This window comes from Psammomys obesus, unplaced genomic scaffold, assembly GCF_907164565.1.
Source record: "Psammomys obesus unplaced genomic scaffold, mPsaObe1.curated_primary_1811, whole genome shotgun sequence".
NCBI classification, from domain to species: domain Eukaryota; kingdom Metazoa; phylum Chordata; class Mammalia; order Rodentia; family Muridae; genus Psammomys; species Psammomys obesus.
Window position 1 is genome coordinate 13609189 of NW_026592666.1, and position 23130 is coordinate 13632318.

Consider the following 23130-nt stretch of genomic DNA (forward strand, 5'->3'; position numbering starts at 1 on the left):
GTGCCCGTTTCATGCCACGGTGGACTGGATGAGCAAGCCTCACACTTTCCCGTGCCCATTTAATGCCACGGTGGACTGGGTGAGCACGAAGCTCTCAAATATCTGCCTCTCAGAGCATGGGTCTGAATCTGTGTGAATAGGCTGAGAGGGGCCATCTTGACAGGATGGGGACAGGAGTGAGAGTAGGCACCTTTGCCTACCTCCTTCCCACATGCTATGGGGGTCGGGGGAGCAGTTGCAATCACGGGGGCAATTGGCTCCAAGTCCTGCAGCTCTCCCAACATTTCTTTAGAAACATGGCTTCTCCTCAGGGTGGGAGGTTTGTTTGACAATTCATTTCTCATCTCCCCCACAGCTGTTCTCTGTATGGAGTCCACTGTCCCTGACCACTGTCCACACCAGGCATTACCCAAAGTCATTGCTGTGCCACCTCACACAATGCCACAAATGATCCCCAGTGCTAAGGACAGCAAAGCTTAAGAAGGCTGAGCAGTGAGGAAGATGCGTCTGTAGTCACGTTTCTGGGGTCGGATGTGTCTTCTCTGCTCTGCCATCCCTTTTATGCCTGGTGTCAAGGCCCCAGGGGCCTGACATCATCTATCTCTCCCTGGGGAATTCCTCTTTTAACACCTGCCACAGAGCCACAGAGCAGAGGCTCCATGCCCCAGACCAGTGCCATTCAGACTCCCCTGAGGAATCATTCACTGCTGTTTCTGCCTATAGTCATCAGTATCTCCCACATGCTTCTCCCTGGCTCTCTGAAGCCACAGAGACCTACTTCCTGGACCTTTGTGGCCACTTTTGTTGCTGACTGGCGCTCCTCCCAGATCAGACAGTCTCCACAAGGCCTACTTGCAGAGCCCAGACTCCACACTAGCTCACCTGTATCTTGGGGACTGTGCTTTGCTCTTACTTCCTCCTACCGAAGCCACCTCTGTTTCTAAGTGATGTGACCCTCCCCCCATTTCTGTTTCTTGATGCTGCTGTATCCCGTGACATCAACATCCATCCATATATGTGTCCAATACATGTGATGGCGTCCAGTGCTTTGGGTACTGCTCCATTTCAGGGCTGCCTTGTAATTTCCTAGAATGTTTGACTTGGAAACTTCATCAACAAAATTAGGTTCATTTCCAAGACCTTCCATGCTGGTGCTACCTAGGTCACTCTCAAACTATGATGCTCACACAATTTATACTATTGGAATCCAGATTCTGGGTCCCTTGAGCCCCATTTGCTTCCTCTGAGAACTTCCTCTGTGCCTCCTGGGAGGCCGCTTGAAGCAGGAGCCTAGTGCTCGACTACTGTCCACACTTCACTCTTGTCACACACTTTCCTACTCCATGGCCCTCTCTCTCCCAGCTGTCCAGCATCGCTTCTGATTGCTGCAGCAGTTGTGACTACCACAATTTGTGCTGTAGAGCATCTGCAGCTGGGGCCTGGTGGCTTCTTGGCAGCCCTGAATTTATTCCTCTGCTAATGAGTCCCTGTGCCTTGCACATGGCAGCCATTTCAAAGCTGTCCCACGCTCCTCAAACCCACAGACAGCCTCACCCCTAATCATCAGCTATTTTTATAAAGTAACCTCACCTTTTTCTTTCTGACAAAACTAAAAAGGAAGAGTCTCCCTTCAGCCCACACCCAACAACCAGAAGACAGGCAAGTCCAGGCTGGCGGCACTTGTGATCCCTGGAGAACAGGGGAGTGGAACTGTCCTCAGAGTGGCTGCAGTGCCGTGCCGATCACAGAGCTGAAGGGTGTGGGGTGCCATGATCCAGAGGCCAGGAGCTGGCCGGGTGCCCCACGGCTCCACCCTGCAATGTGAGTCTTTCCAGTTGTCTCCCAATCCTTCCTCCCCTCCCTCTGCCCTTAGAGCCAGGCGCTCTCCTCTCCCACCTGCTCCATAACCTGGGCTGGGAGGCTGTGACTCTGCACTTGCTCTTGCTCCCCTCCCCTCTTTCTCTGAACAAAGGGCCTTTCACTGCTATGGACTCCAGCTCCACTCATGGTGAAATGACCAGGGCATCTTTTCCCTTGCGTGTCAGCCTCCCTCAGATCTTGCTGTGGTGCTCCAAAGTCAAAGGCTTCTTGCAAAAGGGTTGTTTCTGACCTGAGCACTCTGTTCCTTTAATTATGTGTGAGGACAGTAACTGGTGAGTTAAAGGGATGACAGATGACAAAGTTTGGGTGAGAATAACCTAACACCTAGCAGTTGTTTGATGGAGATGTGCCATACTAACTACAACTCAGTGAGTTTCCTACATGATTCTGGACAAGTGGAGAGGAGAGAAGACCACAGGCTACTAACGTTGGAAATCAGCAAGACCAGTGTGACTCTAGTGAAGAAAACTATGAACTAGGCAGTTTGGAAATGTTCAAATACAGACAGAGAAAATTCACGGAGAAGCAGGAACTCAGCTCAACTCTCCTCCCTTGCCCTTCCCTTCCCTTCCCTCCTCTCCCCTCTCATTTCCTCTTCCCTCTTTTCTTTTTTCTTTTGCTTGTTAATAGCTCACTATTAATTATATTAACTATAAGCTATATATACCAGATAGTTTCATAAATGAGGCTCCTTAGTTGAATAATCTGAGCTTCAACAAACAGCATAAAAACAGATGTATGCGTTAGATGTAGACACAGATACTAGGGAAATTGGTTTCCTGAAGTATCTATAGAGAATAACCTATCACACAACAGTCATTTGATGAAGATGTGTGTCTGTTTGGCCAGTGGATAATTCCACAGACCAGCGATTGTGGATGGCTCATCCCATTACCTCTGATGGAGCTACCGCCATTGTCTCCAGGGAGCCAGGAGAGGGTGATGGAGGAAGACGTGGTTTTGGATACAGTGAGCCGAGGCTGATCTGGTGGGACTAGGGAGGAAACAGTTTGTATAAAACAAGAATTAGTTTTTCACACCTTCAGTACTCCATAACAGTCATTTGCCAAGTCATTTGTAACAGCCATTGATTAAATACGTGTTTTAGGTTGACAAAATAGGCAATTCATTTCTGTCAAAATGTCTATTTCCTTGATATCCCAGCCTAATGACATAGAGAGCAGAGAATCTATTATTTAAGGAAAAGCGAACGACATTTCTTCCTCGATTTACTTCTAATTCATTTTCTCACCATCCCTTGGGTTCCTGAGTTGTTCATCATGGATTTACGTCTTTAAACTTACTGAGGACACAGGCACTGATTCACCCTGAACCTCAGCTAGGAAATTCAGTGGAAATGATAGACAGGCCCACTCAGATGTTTTACTTTTTCCAAGAAGAAAAGATGCAGCCAGTAGGCAGAAAAATTATGCGGTACAACATACGCACACACAAACATACAAACAAGCATATACACACAAAATAGGCACACACACAATGCACATATATGCACACAAACATACTGAGCATATATACAGCACATATGAGTATGCATACGTGTCATGTACAAGCACATACATGCACACACTGGCACATACACACAAATCCACACAGGTGCACCCAGGCATGCACACGCGCATATGCATGAACACCAGAGCTGCGACGGTGTTCACAGCAATGTGTACCCAGCCTTATGCGAGGACCAAGGGACACACGCTGCTAACCCATGACCTTGACTCAGTTCTAGACAGAAGACTAAATAAATTCACAATCAGATCATCCCAGACTCAGCACTTCACTGAGACACCCCCACTTTCTGTGAGGGAAGCCTGAGACACTGACTGAGAAGCACCTGCTTAGGAAAATAATTTAACAACGATGGCTTCAGCGGTTCCCTGGAACTCTCCTGACACAAACCTCAACACTGATCGCACAGTGTTTCCAGAACAGCTGGCTTGGCCCTCCCATCCCGCCCCCATCTCATCCCACCCAGGAGAGTGTTGATACTTTCATCGTCTGTTATCTACTAACCTGACAACACCTGACTCCAAAGAAGTGCACACTTTTTCCTTTAATAAAATATCTCTCCATTCAGTAGTCCATGTGGGTTTTCACACTAATTTAATATCACACTCTTTGAAGGTGGTCGCATATATTTTGTGTACAAAAATAACAAATACAAAGTATACCCGTAAGCTGAGAGCAACAGTCAGTGAGCCTGTGAACAGCTGAAACACTAAGTCTCTCGTTTGATTTTGTAGTTAATATTTCACTATTTATTGATTTAATTAACAGTCATAAATGATCACACTCAGAGACTTACTTTCCACACGTGCTGCACTGGTTACTCGTGTGTGTTGTGTGTGTGTGTGTGTGTGTGTGTGTGTGTGTGTGTATGTAAACCATTCGTGAACTGAAATGATTAGAAGGACTTTTTCAGAGATGTTCATATACAGAAACAAGAGAGTAGGCCATCCCGAAAGGCAAAGAGGATGGACATCAGAAGAAGAAGAAAACAGGAAACAAACTAGGAACCTGCCACAGAGGGCCTCTGAAAGGCTCTGCCCTGCAGACTATCAAAGCAGACACTGAGGCTTATGGCCAACTGCTGGGCAGAGTACATGGAATCTTATGTAAGATGTGGGAAATAGTAAGAGCTGGAGAGGAGAGGACAGGAACTCCACAAGGAGAGCAACAGAACAAGATAATTTGAACACAGGGAACTTCCCAGAGACTCATACTCCAACCAAGGACTATTCATGGAGATAACCTAGAACCCCTCCACAATGTAGCCCATGGCAGGTCAGTGTCCAAGTGGGTTACCTAGTAATGGGAAGAGGGACTGCCTCTGACATAATCTGATTGGCCTGCTCTTTGATCACCTTCCCCTGAGGGGGGAGCAGCCTTACCAGGCCACAGAAGATGACAATGCAGCCACTCCTGATGGAATATGATAGACTAAGATCAGAAGGAAGGGGAAGAGGACCTCCCCTATCAGTGGATTTGGGGAGGGGAATGTGTGAAGAAGAGGGAGGCAGGGTGGGGTTGGGAGGGGAGGAGGGAGGGGCTTATGGGTGGATACAAAGTGAATAAAGTGTAATTAATAAAAAGAAAAAAAAAGAAAAAAGTGTTCTTTGATTTGTTCAGTTTATATTTTCCAAAATGAATCGGGTATTTTATAGAATGAAAATAGAATGAGCTAGTCTTGAGCTGACTCAATTTTCCTATGTGCCACACATAGTAAAAGATCATTCAGGTGCACCCTCCCAAAGTTTGTACCTTGTACTTGCAAATTTAAAATGATCTCATCTGATCCCCAGTTGTTATTGGCGACACAGCTGTAGTAGCCTGAGTCCTCTGCCTTCACAGTTCGGATGATGAAACTCCCGTTGCTGAAGATGCTCCTGCGGCCATCAATCGTCACCAGGCTGGGTGTCCCGTTACTGCCTCACAGGAAGAAGAATGCACAGATTAAAGAGATTACAACCCACATTAGCTGAGGTCGGCAAGAGGCTTCAAGCCTTTCTCTGGAGCACACGGTAACTTGCAACCTCAATTATTTTTGCATTATGAAATAACTATGCTGCGATTATGTGGCCACACTACTGAATGGCAGAGATTGAAAATATTATCCCGCAGAAGGCTATCTGTGTCAATGGCCAGGTCTGCGCCGGTCAGGGGCCAAGTGCCCACGACTATCCTTACCCTAACACGAGTCTCTTCTCCACCATTCAGGCTTTGGAGACTTTCTCACTGTGGTAATTGTTGGCAGAGGGGCAGCTTGACAAAGTCATGCATGGAAAACTAAATGTTGTGATCACTTATAGACTTAAAACTACAGTTCTTAATAAACGTGACAGACACGGGCAACACGGCATCTCCAGGGAGCACGAAGCTGACATGCCTGTGAGGGAGGTTCGTGTCACCACTGCCAAGGCAGCAGATTGCCCAGCTGACTGCAGCCAACCTCAGGTAAGGCAGAGCGCCAGCGTGGCCCAGGAAGTTTATGAATTTGCTTTGGCTTAACCAACTTAAGATACAATGACAAAATTGCTCACCGGCCCCGGCCCGTTACGCTTGTGCTCTTGTTTGAGGATGGACACCTTTGTATACCTGCTGTTTTAAATCTCCAAGCCTATCAGTGAATGTGCAGCCCCTATTTGTATCTTACTTTCCTCCGCTGCATAGAGATGAAGCATGTTTAAGAGACACGTACCCAGAGCTCCTTGTGTCTGCTCTCCATCTTGGCTTTATTATTGTAGTAATCACTAGTGAGCATGGGGAACCAGATTTCCTGTTAGCCACGTCCTAACGTGTTTCATTTCTTTTTCTAGAGACTCAGCAGGCTGGCCTCAAACTGGAAGTGTGTTCTCTTGTGTGACTTTACTCATGTGCACGTGAGGAGAGGCGTGCCTGTGAGCATGTTTCCCACAGAGTCAAGAAGCTCTGAATCCCCCGGAGCTGCCGTGACAGGCAGTTTGGAGGCCCTGGATAGGGTGCTGGGAGCCAAACCCAGGTCCCCTGCAAGGTCGGCTCTAGGCCATCTGCCCAGCCCTGAAGTCCATTTCTTCAGTCCCTCCTCAAGGTACATGCCTTAGGTTGAAGTGTCCATTATCACAGCTGGCGACGCTCCTGGTAACCCAGGCACCTCATCTCCACTACCCAGCAACACAGAGCACCCCTCCCCCCAACCCGTGATTCTAGTTTCCTCACAAGTGTTTCCCTAGATTTCAGGGTGTGGACCGATAGAGCACTGATACATACGGTTGATCAAACCCCCATTCTTTGAGTCACTTTCTCCCGAAAGAGCTGGAATGTCAAAGGCAGGCGCCAGCTGCTGCTTCTCCTCCTTTTGTAGGTGCCAGGTTCTGTTACTAATGTGACAGAGGGCGGGGGCGCAGCTCAGCCTGCCCAGGGCCAGGCTAGACCTCATGAGGCACTGGGCTGGATGCTCAGCAGGGAGTGTACTGTATCCCAACCAGGAGGTGGGAGGCCAGAAATTCAAGGTCATCCTTAGCTATGCCATGAGTGTTGGGCTAGCTTGGACTACAAGAAACACTATTTACACACGTGGGTACACTTGCAAGCATGCACCCCCCCCCACACACGCTGCTTGACATACTGGTAAGGGCTCACTAACAGGTGCACATTGGGTTACTGGTTACCTGTCTTTCATCCACTTTACTGCAGGTGACGGATCCCCAACAGCTTTACAAGGCAAGACAATGTCCTTCATCCATGGTGTGGTCACCGTCCCGCTGAAGGTGAGGATCCGTGCCGGAGCTGCAACACCGAAGAGGAGAGTCTTTACTCGGGCGGGCGGCCTTCCCGACAGCTAACACCAAGCCATCAGTGCTGTGCTCCGCCATCTGCCCTCCTCCTAGGACACGTTCATGACTGAAGGCCCCATGGCAGCATCTTCTCCCTCTGCTAACCAAGTATGAGCAGTGCATTGGACCCTCGGAGTTTCATAAGCCAGGCAGCTCCAAGCTGGGTTTTCTATGAGCGCAATTATTTTTCAAAGCACTTTATGAAGCGATTCATCTCAGCCCCCCAACTGCACGTTAAAATATACTTTTAATATTGGCGAGAACAGACGACATCAAACAAGTCCAGTGGGCAGAAGTAAATCTGGAAAGAGCTATTTCCCAGCCACGATGCTCTGCCCACTCCCCCACAGTTTCATCTCCAGTGTGCCGTCTGGCTTGGGACAGTGATTCAGCCACCACCACAACCTTCAGTGACTCTCAGGAAGACGCCAGGTCAGAGTCTCCCGAGGAAAACACCTCCCACGTGTGCCATCTCCAGGCATGGCTTCCTGGTGACAAACCCACGGCCGGGCTTTTCGCCCTCATGTCAGCCCGCATGGTCTGGACATGCAGTGGGGGCTGGGTATGCAGAATGGAGGGGCAGGCGCTCCTGTGGGAGCTCAGCCTGGATGGACACAGACACAGGCCTCCGTGCCGGGATCCATACGGATGAGAGCAGAGCTGCTGGGACTCTGGCATGGTCCAGAGCTTGGGGGTTACGCTGACGAAAGGAGGAGAGGGCAGGTGAGCCTCGCTGTCAGCCAGTGCAGTGTGCCTGGACCCACATCTGTCAGGACCAACTGCAGCAACTGACCAAGTCCACTCCTCTTTCCGTTGCCCTCAACAAGGTGGGCGAGAATGAACACAGAGAGCAAATGCCAGCTGGAGCTGGGCTTTGGGGGTCACCTTTTCTGGCCAGTCCGGGCCGTGTGTGGGAAGCAGCCTCTGAGGGAGGGAGGAGTGTCCTGAGGCTGGGGCTGTTTCACCCATCAGCGGCATTTCTGATTTTACAAGCTGCTCACAGAAGAGTCCTCACTGGGTGGCATGGGCTGGTGGCTTCTGACATTTTTCTTTTCCAGTCTCTCAGGACTGCCTTTAAAGTTAGAAGAACATGCACTCGAGAGCAGAGTAGGGACCTTTGAAGTCTTTAAGGGCCATTCACTTTGTGAAACATACTTCACATCTAAACTCACAAGTCTAGGTTATTTTAACAAATGCCCCTATTTATCTGAAGATGTCAGTGATAAGAGAAACTGGAGGGTTAAAATGGCAGCTCTCCGTATGGTCCCTGTGCTTCTACAGATGGAAACTAGTCTGAAAGCCAAAGTTTCTCTCTCTCTTTCTCTCTCTCTCTTTCTCTTCCCTCCTTAAATCTCCTACAGTAACTCTGCATTCCACTCGAGTGAGGTGTGAAATACAGTGCTGACACCGTGCAGGGCCAGGTCCTGGCCTTCTTTCCCTTGGTCCTCAGGGACTCTTGTCCCTCTGCCAACTCCACTCGGTTCCTGCGCTGTTGCCCCAAGTGCTGACTTTTACCTGCGGCCTCCCAACTTTACTTGCTTCCTTCTCTGCACAGCACCTCTTGCTCTTCCGACCATGGCCTTGGCTCATTGGTATGGCCATCCCCCACCTCTGCACTTTCCATGGGATCTCGTGCTTCCAGCCTTCGACGGCCTCTGGAAAGCAGCTGCCACAATGCATGGCTTTCCTGATGCTGCTTAATGACTGTCTCCCACAGACCGTGAGCTCCGAGGATAGGTATGTATGCTCTGCTCATCCTTAGAAGAAGCTGCTCTGAATGAACCAAGCCCTGCTTCTTCTGGACACTCACCCTGACTACTTCCCAGCCCTGCTAAGACAGGTCCAGCTCACGCTTGTGCACTTACATTCTTTAGATTAATTTATTTTGTTTCTGTGCATGAGGATTTCCTGTGCATGCATGAAAACGCACCACTGTGCTCAGGGCCCGTGAGCCCAGAAGAGGCCGGCAGATCTCCTAGACCTGGGGCACTAGATGGTTGTGGGCCACCAGATTGGTGCTAGTAACCACACTTGGGTCCCCGGCGGCCTACGTTCTTAAACACTCAGCCATCTCCTAGCCTCCCTTTTGAAAAGAATAAGATGTGAGGAAAGTCATGTGCACCTATCCATTCTGATGTAAACACTTTCTGCAAACCCGTGGACAGGCACCTCAGAACTGTGCATCACAGAGTTGAAGAATCACAAGCTCTGAGTGAAGTGAGGCCCAGAAAAGCCGCCTTTGTGTGTGAACTCTGTGTATTCGGCTCTGCTGTTGCTGTGCCATGCTGCCAAGATTTGGGGAGACTGATCCCACACTCAGCCCCTGGGGCTCGTATCTCTGGTGCGGTGCCTACTACGTAATGGGTGTTTAAACAATCGCTTATTTGGGTAGTGGTGCCAGGGACCCAGCGCAGGGGCTTGGCACGCCGGTCTTTACCTCGGAGCAGATTCCTCCTCCCCAGTGACTAAGGAAACAGCCACAGTCTCCTGATAGGCTCCACTCCTGTGGAAGGAGCCGCTTTCCACTGAGCCCTATCTGACTGTGCGGTGTCCTCACTCCGGCTGTCTGCAGACAGGGATTCTCACCCACCCTGTGTCCTCACTCCAGCTGTCTGGATTCCCGCTCATCCTATATGTTTGGTCGGAGTTGGTCATTTATCCCATGGGGCAGACTTAATCGCCATGTTTTCCCTGGACTCCACTGTTTCCTCAACATTGGAAGGTTAGGGTATCATGGCTGCAGAGCGCCATACATGAGAACCCCTCCAACTTACATCTTTACTGAATGTTTTTACCTGCCTGTGTTTGCACTGAAACTACAGCATTTTCTTCTCTTGTCACCATTTTAAGCTGCCATTTACCAACTACTGAATCAACAAATGTGTTGCCAACGACTTTTGGAGGTAGAAATAAAAAATTTGGAATGCCTGTTGTTTTTTTGTTCCTTTCAGGCTCCTTTGAAGTGATATATTGCCAACCCAGGGTCAAGAGGCATTGCCTGGAGGGACATTGGGGTTCTCGGAGGCAGGTTGACTGCAAAGGCTGCTCTACGTGGCCTTTGGAAGCACTGATTGACAACAGTCCCCAGTGAGAACACCGTGGCTGGGTCTACTCCCAGTGTGGCCAGGCCACAGACTGACGCTTAGGGATGCTCTGTTGCCTGCTGGCTCCAAGCCTCACTGCTCTTAGGGTTTCTTTTGTGGAATTCCCAAATGAGCCCTGGGGTTTTTGTATGAGAGATGTCCCTCATGGGCTAATGGATTTGAGTGCTCGTTCCCCAGGGTGAGGCACTGTTGGGGAGAGTTATGGAAGCCTGGGCAGGTGGAGCCTTGCTGGAGGAGGTTCACCACTGGGGTGGTTTTGAGGGTTCATAGCCACACCCCACTTCCAGCTCCCTCCCACTTTGTGGCTGGACATGTGGTCTCTCTGCTCTGGCTGCACACTGCTCTGTCCCCTGCTTTCTAGTCTCTGGAACTGTTAGCCAAAACAAATTCTCATTTCCACAAGCTGCTTGGTTGTAGTGTTTTATCCCAGCAAGTAGAAGTAGGTGCCTCAACAGCTAATGGCTTTCTTACATTCCTAAGACTTTAAATCCCATATGCTGTGAAGCAGGTTTGTCTCTTTAGTAAGTGTGAACACGACTTGGATCAAAGAAGAACTTCCTTGGAAAAACGCCAGGTAGTGATTGATTTTCACTAATTCTTCCAAACATGCTTTCAGTGGTGAAGCTGCCTGCCCTTGGTGCTGCTTTTGCCACCAGGGAAGCCTCTTTCCTGACTGGCACAAAGAGCCCAGGGCTGACTAGCTGACATGCGATGCCCGTAAGCTTCCTGTCAGATAGACAAGGGCCTGACTGCCGCTGAGCCGTGGTAGACCAACAGGCCCCTCAGATGTGGTTCACACACCTTTAGCCAAGGGCTCCACACTGATGATCTCGCTGCTGTTGCCTCTTCCGGCTGACGTCACTGCCACTACCCAGACGCTGTACTGCCGGTTCCGACTCAGGTTAGGAATTCTGTAGGAAAACGAATCAGGGGAGGCTTCGAACTCACTGATGACCTGTAAGAAGAGACAGAAATGTTCCCTCACTCACAGAAGCAAGCAGCATGGTGACTTCCTGAAAGAATGTTTACTGACATGATGCCTCTCATACCACACGAAGCCCGCATCTCCAGACACCCTCTGAAGGGCTGGATTTTCAGTGTGAACTGTAATTGATAAATTTAGGTAGTCTACAGCCTGTGTCACCCTACAACACCTTTGCTGATCCCCCGCCCGAGGAGCAGTAAGAGCCTCCATTGTTCGTCACCGAGGAACAGAGGACACAGTGAGACAGTGTTTCAAAGGTTCTGCTCATCGGTTAGTGTATGGCAGTGTTCTCTCTGAGACGGCAACCAGCCAGGCTAGCTGCAGCTGCAGCAGTATTTCATTTTGAGAGGGCTTTAGGCCACAGAACATAGGAAACCCAGGAGGGCCTGGCAGTCCTCACAAGGCTGCAGGGACAGAATTGAGTGGCAGCTCACAGGAGCGAGGACCAGGAGTGAAAAAGACACACACACTCCTGTGCCCATTCCCGAGATCAGGGAGGCTCAGTGTGTGCGCTGTTCAGTGTTAGGACATGGGGCTCTTACCTCAAAAGTGAGGACTATTTAGCTTAGGAGTCAGCAGTAGTCTAGTCTGGCCCAACAAGCAGAATGAAGAATTGGAAAGGTGAAATGGCTATTAGGTAACCACAGCTCACAGGAAGGTAGAGAATATTACAGGAGTTAGAATAACTGCCACCAACATCCCAATGACATCCAATGAAAACTCGCTGTATGTGAACATCGACATTCTTCAATAGAGGAGTGGACGAATAAAGTGTGTTATGTTCAATGCATGCAGCACTACTCAGAAGAAAGAACGAGGACTGCTGAATGCTACAGTGTGAGTGGATCTTGAGAGCACATTGCTAAGCAAAAGAAACCAATTATAAATTATCACAGAGATACAGCTGTCTTTTAATTAAATGTCCAGGATAGACAATGCATATCCAGGAAGTAGATGAGTTGTCAAGGACAGTGTGGGCAAAGAGAACAAGAGGATGACAGCTTTTCCCTTCATGATGACTGTCTTTCTCAAGTTAGAAAAAGTAAGGGCATGGGATGCAGCAAGCACAGTGAACCACTGAACAGCTTTCTTTGAAAGCATCTAATCAGTGCTGTGTAAATGACCACTGAAAAACCCATTAGAAAAAGTTCTAGGAATCCCTCATTAGGGAAATCACGAGTCATGGAAAAATATATTTATTTACCGAACTGTAACTGATGCAGATTGAATTTTTCAAAGTCAACAAAGCAGTTTGATAATTATTTTACAGCTATATTACAATTTCATATATAAAAGAGCTTAAACTGAACAAACAGTACATGACATAAAAACACTTGTTAAACTCAAAAGAAATTATGCCCTCCCACACACATATGGGCTACCTGGACTGGGTAGGTCATAAAAAAAGATAACATGAAGTTGAGAGAGGATTACAGGGATCTTGGGAGAATTGAATGGGAGAGGGAGAGCAAATGCATTCATTTCATTGCGTGACATTACTAAAAAAAAAAAAAGAAAAGGTATAAAAACGACAGAAAGCTAGATTGTTAGCAGATAGACTGTTTTAGGAAAATCTATAGTGCCATCATAATAGGTTAAATACCGGCATCAAACAAGTTATAAAATATCACCACACATCAGCTACAGGAGACTGTCAGGCAGGGCACCAGATCTATGTGCCAGAGGAGGGGGAGGGGCTATAGGAAGAAAAAGTTGTAAAGAAGAAACACTGAAAATGTTCCAAGCTTGAAACCCAGAGACTCAAGAATCTCAGCCAGAAAAACAAAAACAACTAAAGTCATAAAAAGAACAGCAAGGTGGATGGATCATAGTCCAACCACTGAAGACAGCAACACAGGAAGCAGCCCTGAAGCCATCCAGAGCTTCTGTGGAGTACGGAAGAGGCTGGCTACAGGGTCATTTCACAGCTGATCCAAGTGAGAGACTAGGACAAAATCTTTAACTCAAGGGGAAACAGTCAAACTGTGCATTCAACACTTTCCGATATTTTTAAAAGGCCGATGACTCTCTGCAGGGACACAGCCCAAGGTCCTGCACAGAGAAAAAAAGTGGCCGCATTTGTACAAAGCTGGAATGCCCAGGTCCCTGGGCACCCGTTAGCTTGCACAAGTATCCTTCTGCTCTGCACTGACCACCTGCCATCCCACGTCAAACCTCATCACCTGTCTCCTAGTTCAGGGGATGTTTAGGTTGATTCTTGACAAATCTGCGACAGAACTCAGAGGCCTCCTGTAATGTTCCAAGATGAAGCTGCTGTCGTGTTCATTTGCCAAGCTTTGTGATGTTCAAAGGAGCCAAATGAGGTACTCATTTGGAAGACAAAAATTCATTGTTTAAGTATCAGTAAAGGGGGCTGGAGAAATGGCTCAGAGGTTAAGAACACTGCCTGTTTTCCCAAAGGTTCTGAGTTGTATTCCCAGCAACCATGTGGTGGCTCACAGCCATCTATAGTGAGATCTGGTGCCCTCTTCTGGTGAGCAGGCACACATGTGGGCAGAATGCTGTCTAAAAATAATAGCTATTTTCTTTTTTTAAAAAGAGGCCTCCCCTAGAGGCACCACCCTTAAAATAAATAAATAAATAGATAGATAAATAGATAGATAAATAGATAAATAAATAAGTATCATTAAGAAATCACTGACAGTTAAAAATGATAGTTCGGCATGCATTTATAACATGAGTAAAAGTAAAGCCCGTGACAACAGCTCAGTGTGGGGGGCAAAGGAACACATTGCATTGGAAGTGTCTTTACGGTAGGTGAGTTGGACGACGTCACTTGAAAGCAGACTATGATGGAGCTGTACGACATTAATCATAAAGAAACCACTGACATTCCAGGCTAAGGAGGAAACAATGCCAACGAGCCCACGCAAACCTAAACTGGAATCATAAAAATGTTTAAGCCATTCAAAGAAAGCAAGAACAGAGTGAAAAGGACAGGGATCCTAACCAGACATTTAAAATCAAGTAGCACAATTTCATATTTAACCTAATCACAGCAATGATTACATTAAGCAAATGAGATTGGGCCCTGAATTAAAGTTTTCTACCTGATAAGAAAACAGCCACAGAAAGGATAAAAACCAAAAACAGTATCCTACAGTAACACCACCAAAATTAATATTATATCTTCCTTAATATTACACAAAATAGGTTCAAAACAAGTCTAGGAATGACACAATAAAGAAGCCAATTTGACACTGAGGAGGTCAGCTCACCAAGAGGCTAGAGCAATCCTGAACCTTCATGTTCTTAAAAACAAGGCTTTGAATACGTAAAGCCAAACTGAAGGAACTTCAGAGTTGACCAAGACATCTCACCAGCAGGTGGGGCGGGGGCTGCACCCAGTCTCTGGGCGAGAAACCGGGAGGGCACACAGAGGTCATAGCGCCAAACCAGGTTAGAAAAAGGCTTAAGCTCCCCATTTCTAAACTAAGTTCTGTTTCCTCACATTCCATGCAATCATGAGCAACCAACTTTAGAGGGTCCCTCAGTCCTGCTCAGTGCTGCTGGGTCACTGTGAAGGAGGACATCAGCTCTTCAACTAAGAACAGTTTGCCTGTATCTCCTTACTGTCCATCAATCCCATAATTCCCCGGTGAAAAATATCACGGCTTGTTCACAGTCAAATATTCAGCTTACAGGTGAATTGTTCTGGACAGATGATGGGAAATGACTGGGTCCCTCGGGAATCGCTCCGCAGCGCACTGTGTGCGTACTTGGGTGGACCCTGGCCTCTCACCATTCCACCCCCGACAAAGCAGTCAGACCTAGACTTCCAGAATTTCGGGGGGAATTTGGCTCTCTCCTTTGCAAGCTGCAATCCGAGGGAACCCTGAGACCACGTGTGCATGCACTGTGTGAAGCTCCGTAGGTTTGCTGTTGCCAGGTCAGCGTCTCGAGATTTAGGGGTGTGGGCAGCGTAGCAATCTTTACTGAGCGTTCCACACCAGCTGGCGTTACATACACACGAAATAAAGGTTTTCCAGAGGGAACGCAGCTTTTAGTTAAAGCCCAGTCTGCATTCTGTCTGTGAGGGGTAATTAGTCTCTACTTCCAAAGGACACATTTAATTATGATTTGCCCCAGCATGGAACAGAGCTAAATCAGAAATTCAAAAAAAATCATTTCTTATGCAGCTCTGGTTACTTTACTATTTACGCAGATTAGCCAAGAACCAAAGAGAAAAGGTTTCTATGTACAGAAAGCCCCTCCAGTTGGCATGACATTTCTCTAGAAATAATTGGGAAATAAGAGTTTAGCTATTTGGTATTCCTAATAGTCCTATGGGAAAGTTGTTTAGATAATATCTCCACCCTTTGACACCACTGTATATTTTCCTGATGTCTGCAATAATTAGGTTCCATTTTTCTTGTTTGGGTAGAGGGCAATCAAAAAGCTGTCACCTGAAACATTCATACAATTGAAGAATCAATTAATTTACTTTATATATGTAACTGAGTATGGGATTATTGTGTCTTAAAATTTAAGCAATAGCCATAAAGAAAAAAGAGTGTCCCTAAAGATGTCAGACTAATCAGGGAGCTGAGCAAGGCCACTCACTGGCTGCTTCTGGGGAGCTCTTTTCATGCATTTCTGGGCTCTACATGCCAGAGTTAGCAGCAGGGATGTTCTGCTCAGAGGAGGTTCTGTTGATAGGTGCATTTCTAGCTATTCAGAGGGAGCTGGGAGCTCCAAGAGAATCCTGCGAACTTGGAATCCGGAGGACACAGAGTTTGGAGAGCTACATTTGAAATGTGAAGGCTAGCCACGAGGGCAGAGGCTAGCCCTACTTGCCATTGGGGTAGGAAGTGTTTCAGGACCTCTACCATGTCCAGGATGAGGTTGGGTATTGATACCCATTCATTGGCCCTAGAGGAGCGGCAGAAATAGACTCCTGAGCGAGGGGCCTGTAGGTGAAACACCTCCAACAAAGGGTGCCTTAGAAATGATGCCATGCTAGTATCCAACAGAATCTTCCGTATGGCTGGTGGGTACAAGCAGGATTAAGGAAAAGAAGAAGAAAAAAAGTAATCAGAAGACAATTCAGTGAACAAATCAGCTCTATTATGTTCTGGCCAGAACTCTCAGTTTGAAGAGCTGTGTCGCATCGTTAATTCCCCAGGAAACACCCCACAGTGTTTTATTATGTGTCCTTAAAGCAGCGGCTGCATTTAGTCATTCTCCTTCTGTCAGATATCATATTTGCAACCGTCTAGTCCCACCCAAGGCAGCTTGCTGAGTTTTACATGTGTGGCCATCCCTTCTGAATACTGGGCATGTGTAATGGGAAAGGATGATTTTACTGCTAATTTCCCCCTACTGCAGGGGTAGTTACATCAAAGACTTTGAAACGCAGAAGGAGCTGGAGAAATAGAACGGAAAGCCGGGCTTCCCTAAGGAGGACAGGGTAGCAGGGTAAAGCAAAATTGGTGGGGCTTCATATGCGGTGTTGTAGGGGTTAATAGCTCACAGATGGCAAAAAAGTTTGTGGAGAGGCGGGGAAGGCACTTTCAATATTTAGTTGATGGTCAGAACTGAAGAGACCAGCTCCGCTTGAAAGCCCTGGCTGCTCTTCCAGAGAACTTGGATTCAGTTTCCAGCCCTCCCAAGGCAGCTCACAGCTGTCTGTAGCTCTGGCCCCAGGGATCAGATGCCCTCTTCTGTCCTCCACAGGCACCAGGCACGCTCACGGTGCACATGCAGATAAACGCCCATACACATGGAAACGAAAGACGCACCGAGAGACACATGAACTCTGCAGCTGTGACTACCTGCACAAGGCCAAAAACAAGATCAAGCCAGTTATAAGTCCCAGCACAGATGGGGGAGGGGTTCGTAAGCTCCCATCCCCAGCTGAGAAGCTATTGGCAGTCTGTGGCTGCTTGGAGAGGAAGAGTGGCTGCTGGTGGATCCCTTGCCCCAGTTGATTGCCTCACACTCGCGCACATATGGACAGCACTAACTGGGCTCAGTGGATTAAACTAATAAAAATAAACAGGAAAAAAGAAGACGTGAAGTTGTCAGGGAGATGCCTTGGGGTATGGGAAGGGAGGAGGGAGGGTGGGTATGATCAAGATACATTATATACATCATATATACATTTAACTGTGCACTTGTATACATTTGACTGTGTACATTGTATACATTTGACTGTGTACATTGTATACATTTAACTGTATACATTGTATACATTTAACTGTGCATTTTGTATACATTTAAAAAAACAAAATATTACTTAAAAGACACTTAAGCATCTAAACATTTTTTCTTCCCTTGGATTTTTATCTATTGAGTCTCTTCTTCAGAGTTAGGACAGGATAGAAGATTCTAGATTTTATTATGTGCCTGAAGAGTGACTTGATTTTGAACTGGCTGCTGCTGTGGTTGGGTACCATTGCTGGAAGTCTGGTCCAAGCGCTGGGTCCAGGCACAAGCCTCCTCAGAACTCCTTGGTTCTCAGTGAGAAAGGGGTTTACCTGTGTGGATCCCAGCAAGATGCTACCAGGGAGACTTTGGGAGCTGGCCTGCCAATGGACCCACCTCTACCATTTTGTTAGCCATCTCAGGAAAAGGCTGGCCCTTCTCACCTAGAGAGCCTGAACATCTTCACTTTACCAGAGTTCAAAATTAAATCTACACTTGCCACTAAATCACTTCTTGGGTGACGTGAAGTGAGTGCTTGAGAGGAGATGCAGGAAGAAGAGAGTGTGCTTTAGTTGATGACGTGTGACAGGGGCAGCCCTTGGTGTTCTCCCGGGGGAGGCTGGTATTCTGTCTGAGGATGCACACTTTAAATTCTCTTCATCAAAACAGTATGGTTATATTTGGCACTATGGGAGGCCATGAGGGATCTGAACTAGACTGTGGGGGTCCACAGGAGAGGAGCAGTGTTAAGAACTACAGAACATCAGGGAGCAGCTATAGAAACTTTCTAGCCCCAGAAGGCTATGAGATTAGTATATGAAGAAGCCAGTTGGCAGCAAGGAAGACTGGGAGCCTTCACCAGGGCAGACAGGTAGCAAGTTCATGTGGGAAAACCAGGGCTATGCAAATGTGTGAGAAAGCACATTATAAAAACAGTCTGTAAAGGCAAGGTAAGGTCAGTTATCTTCCAACCCTTCTGCCAGCTCTGGACTCTTCCCCTTCCTTGGAAATGCACTTTTTATTTTTTTAAAGAAAACGACATCTCCTTCATGCATCCCTGTTCAATTTGTTTGCTGGGACACAGAGTCTGGAGTGAGTGATGTTTAAGGAACAGATGGGGACTGTCCATTCTCACTATGAGGTGTGCTCAGAGTTCAGGGTTACAGATGAGCAGAGGGCCGGCACCCTTATTCCTCAGCTGTTGGCTGCACCTGCTTGCCTCAGAACTCTGAGTGCTGGAGACTCACTTGCTACATTACTGAGGCCTTGATCAGAAAAAGGGGAGCATCTTCAGCCCCAAATTATTCATTAGACATGATTCGGTGTCCTAAGCAATGAGACGGGAAATTGGGAAGGGGCAAGTCTCAGGGTGTGAGAGAAGATTTTAGGAGCCTTATCTTACGATATCAAGTGAGACAGAGTCCACTGACAAAAGCTGAGTTTCCCTTTTCCAGCCTCTCTATTGGGGTGGAAGCCTGCATCCACTTCTTCCTCTCAGGGCTGGGACCCTGTCTGGCTTCGATCTGTGCAGGCTACCTTATCTGCCTTTTACTTGCTTATTTTTATTTCTGTTTGGGGAATGAGTTGCAGGAGCTCTGCTTTGTTTTGTTTGTTTTTGAAGAGAGAGAGAAATAACAAGGTTGGGTGGGTTAGGAGGCAGAAGAATTGGGGGAGGGGAAAATATCAGAATATTATGTATTAGGTTTTTTGTTTTTGTTTTTTTTTTTTTCAAAAAAGAAAAGTTAAAAAGCAAAATTTTAAAAAGTCTTGCACAAAAACAGCCAGCAGGCCATTTCTGTCTTTTCTCTATGTCCAAAATAGTGTATTAAAACTAGTGTATTAAAATAGTGTATTAAATAGTGCAAAATAGTGTTTTAAAAACTGCTTGGTTTTTGGCCTCTTGAATTTGTTGTCTTATCTGTCACAGCTTTCACCTACTTCTGATCCCCACAGATAACTACCGGTGGCCTCCTGGCCTTGCAAGGAAACCAGTGCCAAAGCCCCTGGGTCAGTGAGGATGGCCAGCTTGCAATTGCTCAGTTTGGGCTCAGGGTCATTAACTGGGGTTATTCTAGCTTGTCGATTCTCAGTTAAGACCCAGACTTGGCATACAGAGGGTTAATTAAGAATGAGGCATGGTAGGGTTCTGAGACATTCTTATTGGAATCCAGAAATAAGGCCATTCAGAGTCCCTCTTTTAAAACTCTGTCATAGCCGAGGACATAGCCTAACCTTCAGCCTGGGGCGGAGGGACCACAGCTCCACGTGCCTGTTTTAAACATATATTTATAGCAAAGTTTTACAGGACTTTTGACATGTTTACCTCCCTGGACAGTGTCCAACATAGAAAATGCAGCTGCTGGGATAAATCGCATCACATACAAGCAACTGCTGACGTTTCAAGCACTCTGTCTTTCTGCATTAGGACCTGCTGGGTAGAGTCCTGGGTTTCTGGAGAACTCTCCTTCTATTCCTTGAAAGAGGGCTGAGTTGCCAGAAGGCTCTTTGTCTTATAGTGTATTAGCATCATTCTTAAGAATGGCCTGTGTTGCCTATCTTCATTCATAGTCATTTCTGCCTTTTGCTATCAGCATTTCCCTTTCATGTGTAAGCTACTTTTTAATAGGTAATTAACATAAAATTAGCCACAATGAATGACATTAGATTCTTTTCATAGTTCCTGTATGAACTATTCCTTTATGGAACAGTTGCTGAATGTATTCCCAGATGCCCTCTATTATTTAGCTTACTGACTGTTAGTAAAATCTCCTGTAATCCCCCATCAGGGCGCTTCTGTGGCCTTAGTTTATCTTCCCACAAGGCCTTTCCTGCTGTCCACTGCGGGCTCTGGTCCTCCAGCACTTGGAGCCAAGGTTACTGAGGCAGCAGGCTTCGCCTTGCTCCCCTCTCCAGGACTTCCACCAGTCCCCAGCCTGTCAACGAGTGACTGGAATGTGTCAAGGAAATGTTTATATTAGGTGAGTTTAAAGATGAGCTAGAGATGATCTGAATTCAAAAGGAAATGCTGTGTGTGGAATAACTACAGTGTCACAATTTGCTCAGATTGAATTGTTTGCCCTGTCTGTTGGATGTAAAAATGATTCCACTTAAAAACATTTCAATTAACGTCTAAATGAAAAACCAGTTCTATCACAGAAATGGGCTGCTTTAAAAGGCCTAACATCTAATAATTAACTCATAGTTTCTAAAGTCTGGAAAGCTCAGATTTCCTGGTCTTAGAGCAGTGACAATAAAAAAGAAAAAGAAAGAAAGAAAGAAAGAAAGAAAGAAAGAAAGAAAGAAAGAAAGAAAGAAAGGTATAGAAATCAGAAGCTGCTTTAGTGGGGGAGCCGTGATGGACACCTGTGGATCATGTATGTCTTCCTGATTAGAGGCAGGGAAATGGCCTGCATTCTAATCAGAACAGGAAGTTAGCTGGATCGCTGTGAGATTTTAAAAATTCTATGTATAATTCATTTTGATACAATCAATGTTTCATTTCACAGGTTTCGTCTCCAGAAGATGATGATGAGCACAAAGAGCTTCGGCAGGCAGAGCCTGCAGAGTCCATGGTTGCTGAGGAGGCCATGCTGGCAGGGGAGACGCTACCATTAAGAGATGTGTGTTACCCTGGATCATTTCTGGGTCCCTCTGTGTCTCCTGTGGTCACCAGAGCTGTTTACCTGTATGTATAACTGTTGGATGCCTTCTACAGAGCCTTTCAAATACAACTATTTCATTTGTTGGATTTTCAAATATAGAAAAAGAATTGCTATTGTAGTTTGCAGTGATTAAACTTAATATCCAGGAAGACCACGAGAGACACTACCTAGAATCAAGGTCATTGTCCCACTAGAACAGACATGACAGCCTCTTCCCTTTTCTAGGTATTCCCTAACCATAAACCCTCCTTTTACCATTCTGTCTCCATTGCCATGCCGCCTGCCACCTAATTACCTCTCTGTCAAAAGGGTATTATTAGTTTCACTTATGGCTGTCACCCATTCACTGAATTTCCCACAAAAGAACAAGCTCAGCAGCATGCAGCTACTCTCAGAAGAGAAGAAATTCAGTGGCGATTATTCTTAGTATCACACCTCACTGGAAAGGGTTAATATGGATTTCCATTGCTCTTGATTGAAAAATAATCCAAAGCCCACTTAATTCTTTAAACAGAATAATACTAGGCCCAGTCAAAGAGATCAGCTGTTTTCAAAGCCAGAATCTTTGAAAGGCTCCAAAGGCTGGTCCAGAGGGCACTTCAGCCAAACCATGGTCCTGGTCATGTGTGGTGGGTGACAGGCAGAACAGGAGATGTCTGTGGCAGGAAGCTTTTTGGAGTACTTTGACAATGCTAGACCTGCCTGTCGACACATGACTGCCCTGACCCACAGGGTGGCAACCAGGAAGAGAGTCCTGACATGGCTCTTGGGCTCAGTGACTCCAGCTATTGCAATAGGCCTCAGGCCTGGCTGCTTGCCTGATGGTGTTGGTGGGACAGAAGGCAGCACACACCAAGCCTCTCTACCTAAAACTTGTCTAAAAATTAAAACTGCTTTTTGAAGAGAATTCTAGCCCATGGGCACTCGGGAAGCTGTAGGCGGCAGTGGGAATGAACCTTCAGGGTAAAATATACTGCCTTCTTGGCTAAGTACACACCATGTTGAAGACCTGTTTTCGGAAGTTTTTCTCACAGGGTGAACAAGCTATCCCCTGACCGTGGGCTTCAGAAGAGTTTTCCCGGGCTTGCTTCTCCAGATGTGCCACTGACGTGCACACTCTCTTCTCCTTCACTCTAAATCATGAGATTGGCTTTGGGATCCCCAAGGGTTAGGTAATCCCTACCCTACTGGTGCAGGCCACTGGCATTCAGTTCTATCATGGCGATTAGATGTTTGCACAATGCCTAGTGCCACCAAGGGCCACTGATGACAATCGTGAAAGAAAACTACAGTGCAGGCTCCACAGGGGGCATGAACAGTGATTGTTCATGATTGGCTGGTCCTACATCTTTTTCTTTGTTTGTTTGTTCACTTATCAGACAGGGTCTCACTATGTAGTTCTGGCTGGCACGGAACTGGCCATGGTTTTGAACTCCCACAAAGCCTGCCTTCCTGTCTTTGCTCACATAATGCTTGGCAGGAAGACATTTCTGAAGGATGAGCTTTTCAGTGAAAACACATGGCTAGGGATACAGCTCAGTGTATAAAATTCTTGATGCACAAGTCTGAGAACTCGAGCTCTAATTTGCAGAACCCACAAAGGCCCTTCCATGTCGTATCTACAACCCCAACACTGGCAGGCCTTCGAAAGGAGATCCCTGGAGCTCACTGGCCAGACACTCACAGTCTCACAGGGATCTCCGGACTCAGTGGGAGGCCCTGTCTCGAGAGAAGAATAGGTACAGTGGAGAGAATGGACAGCCTACACTGACCTCTGGCTTCCACAAGTACATTCACAGGTGTGCAAGCGCACACACAGTATACACACACTCTAGCATGAAGTGTACACAGATTTACAGTCACAGTCATTATAACTATCTACGAAGCATGGAGGAATTTGCAGGGAAGTTTCCAGAACACAGTTTCCAAGAGTTTTTATAAACTGGAGTTAGTTTCTTACGGCTGGAATTAGTTTCTTACGGCTGGAATTAGTTTCTTAC

The 23130-nt window shown here is 46.8% G+C and overlaps 1 protein-coding gene across 2 annotated transcripts in view; it reads right to left on the reverse strand.

Annotated features, from left to right (window-relative positions):
* Nucleotides 1–23130, reverse strand: part of Dscam (DS cell adhesion molecule) — a 527122-nt gene that overhangs the window by 54330 nt on the left and 449662 nt on the right. The window contains exons 21-24 of one of the 2 annotated variants that reach the window (XM_055614797.1): nt 11117–11270; nt 7047–7164; nt 5161–5324; nt 2777–2875 (exon numbers count right to left, since the gene is read on the reverse strand). In XM_055614797.1, the coding sequence (XP_055470772.1) occupies nt 2777–2875; nt 5161–5324; nt 7047–7164; nt 11117–11270 (535 nt within the window). Of the gene's footprint in view, nt 1–2776; nt 2876–5160; nt 5329–7046; nt 7165–11116; nt 11271–23130 lie in introns of those variants that run through there. The other variant, XM_055614798.1, reaches the window with a different exon arrangement.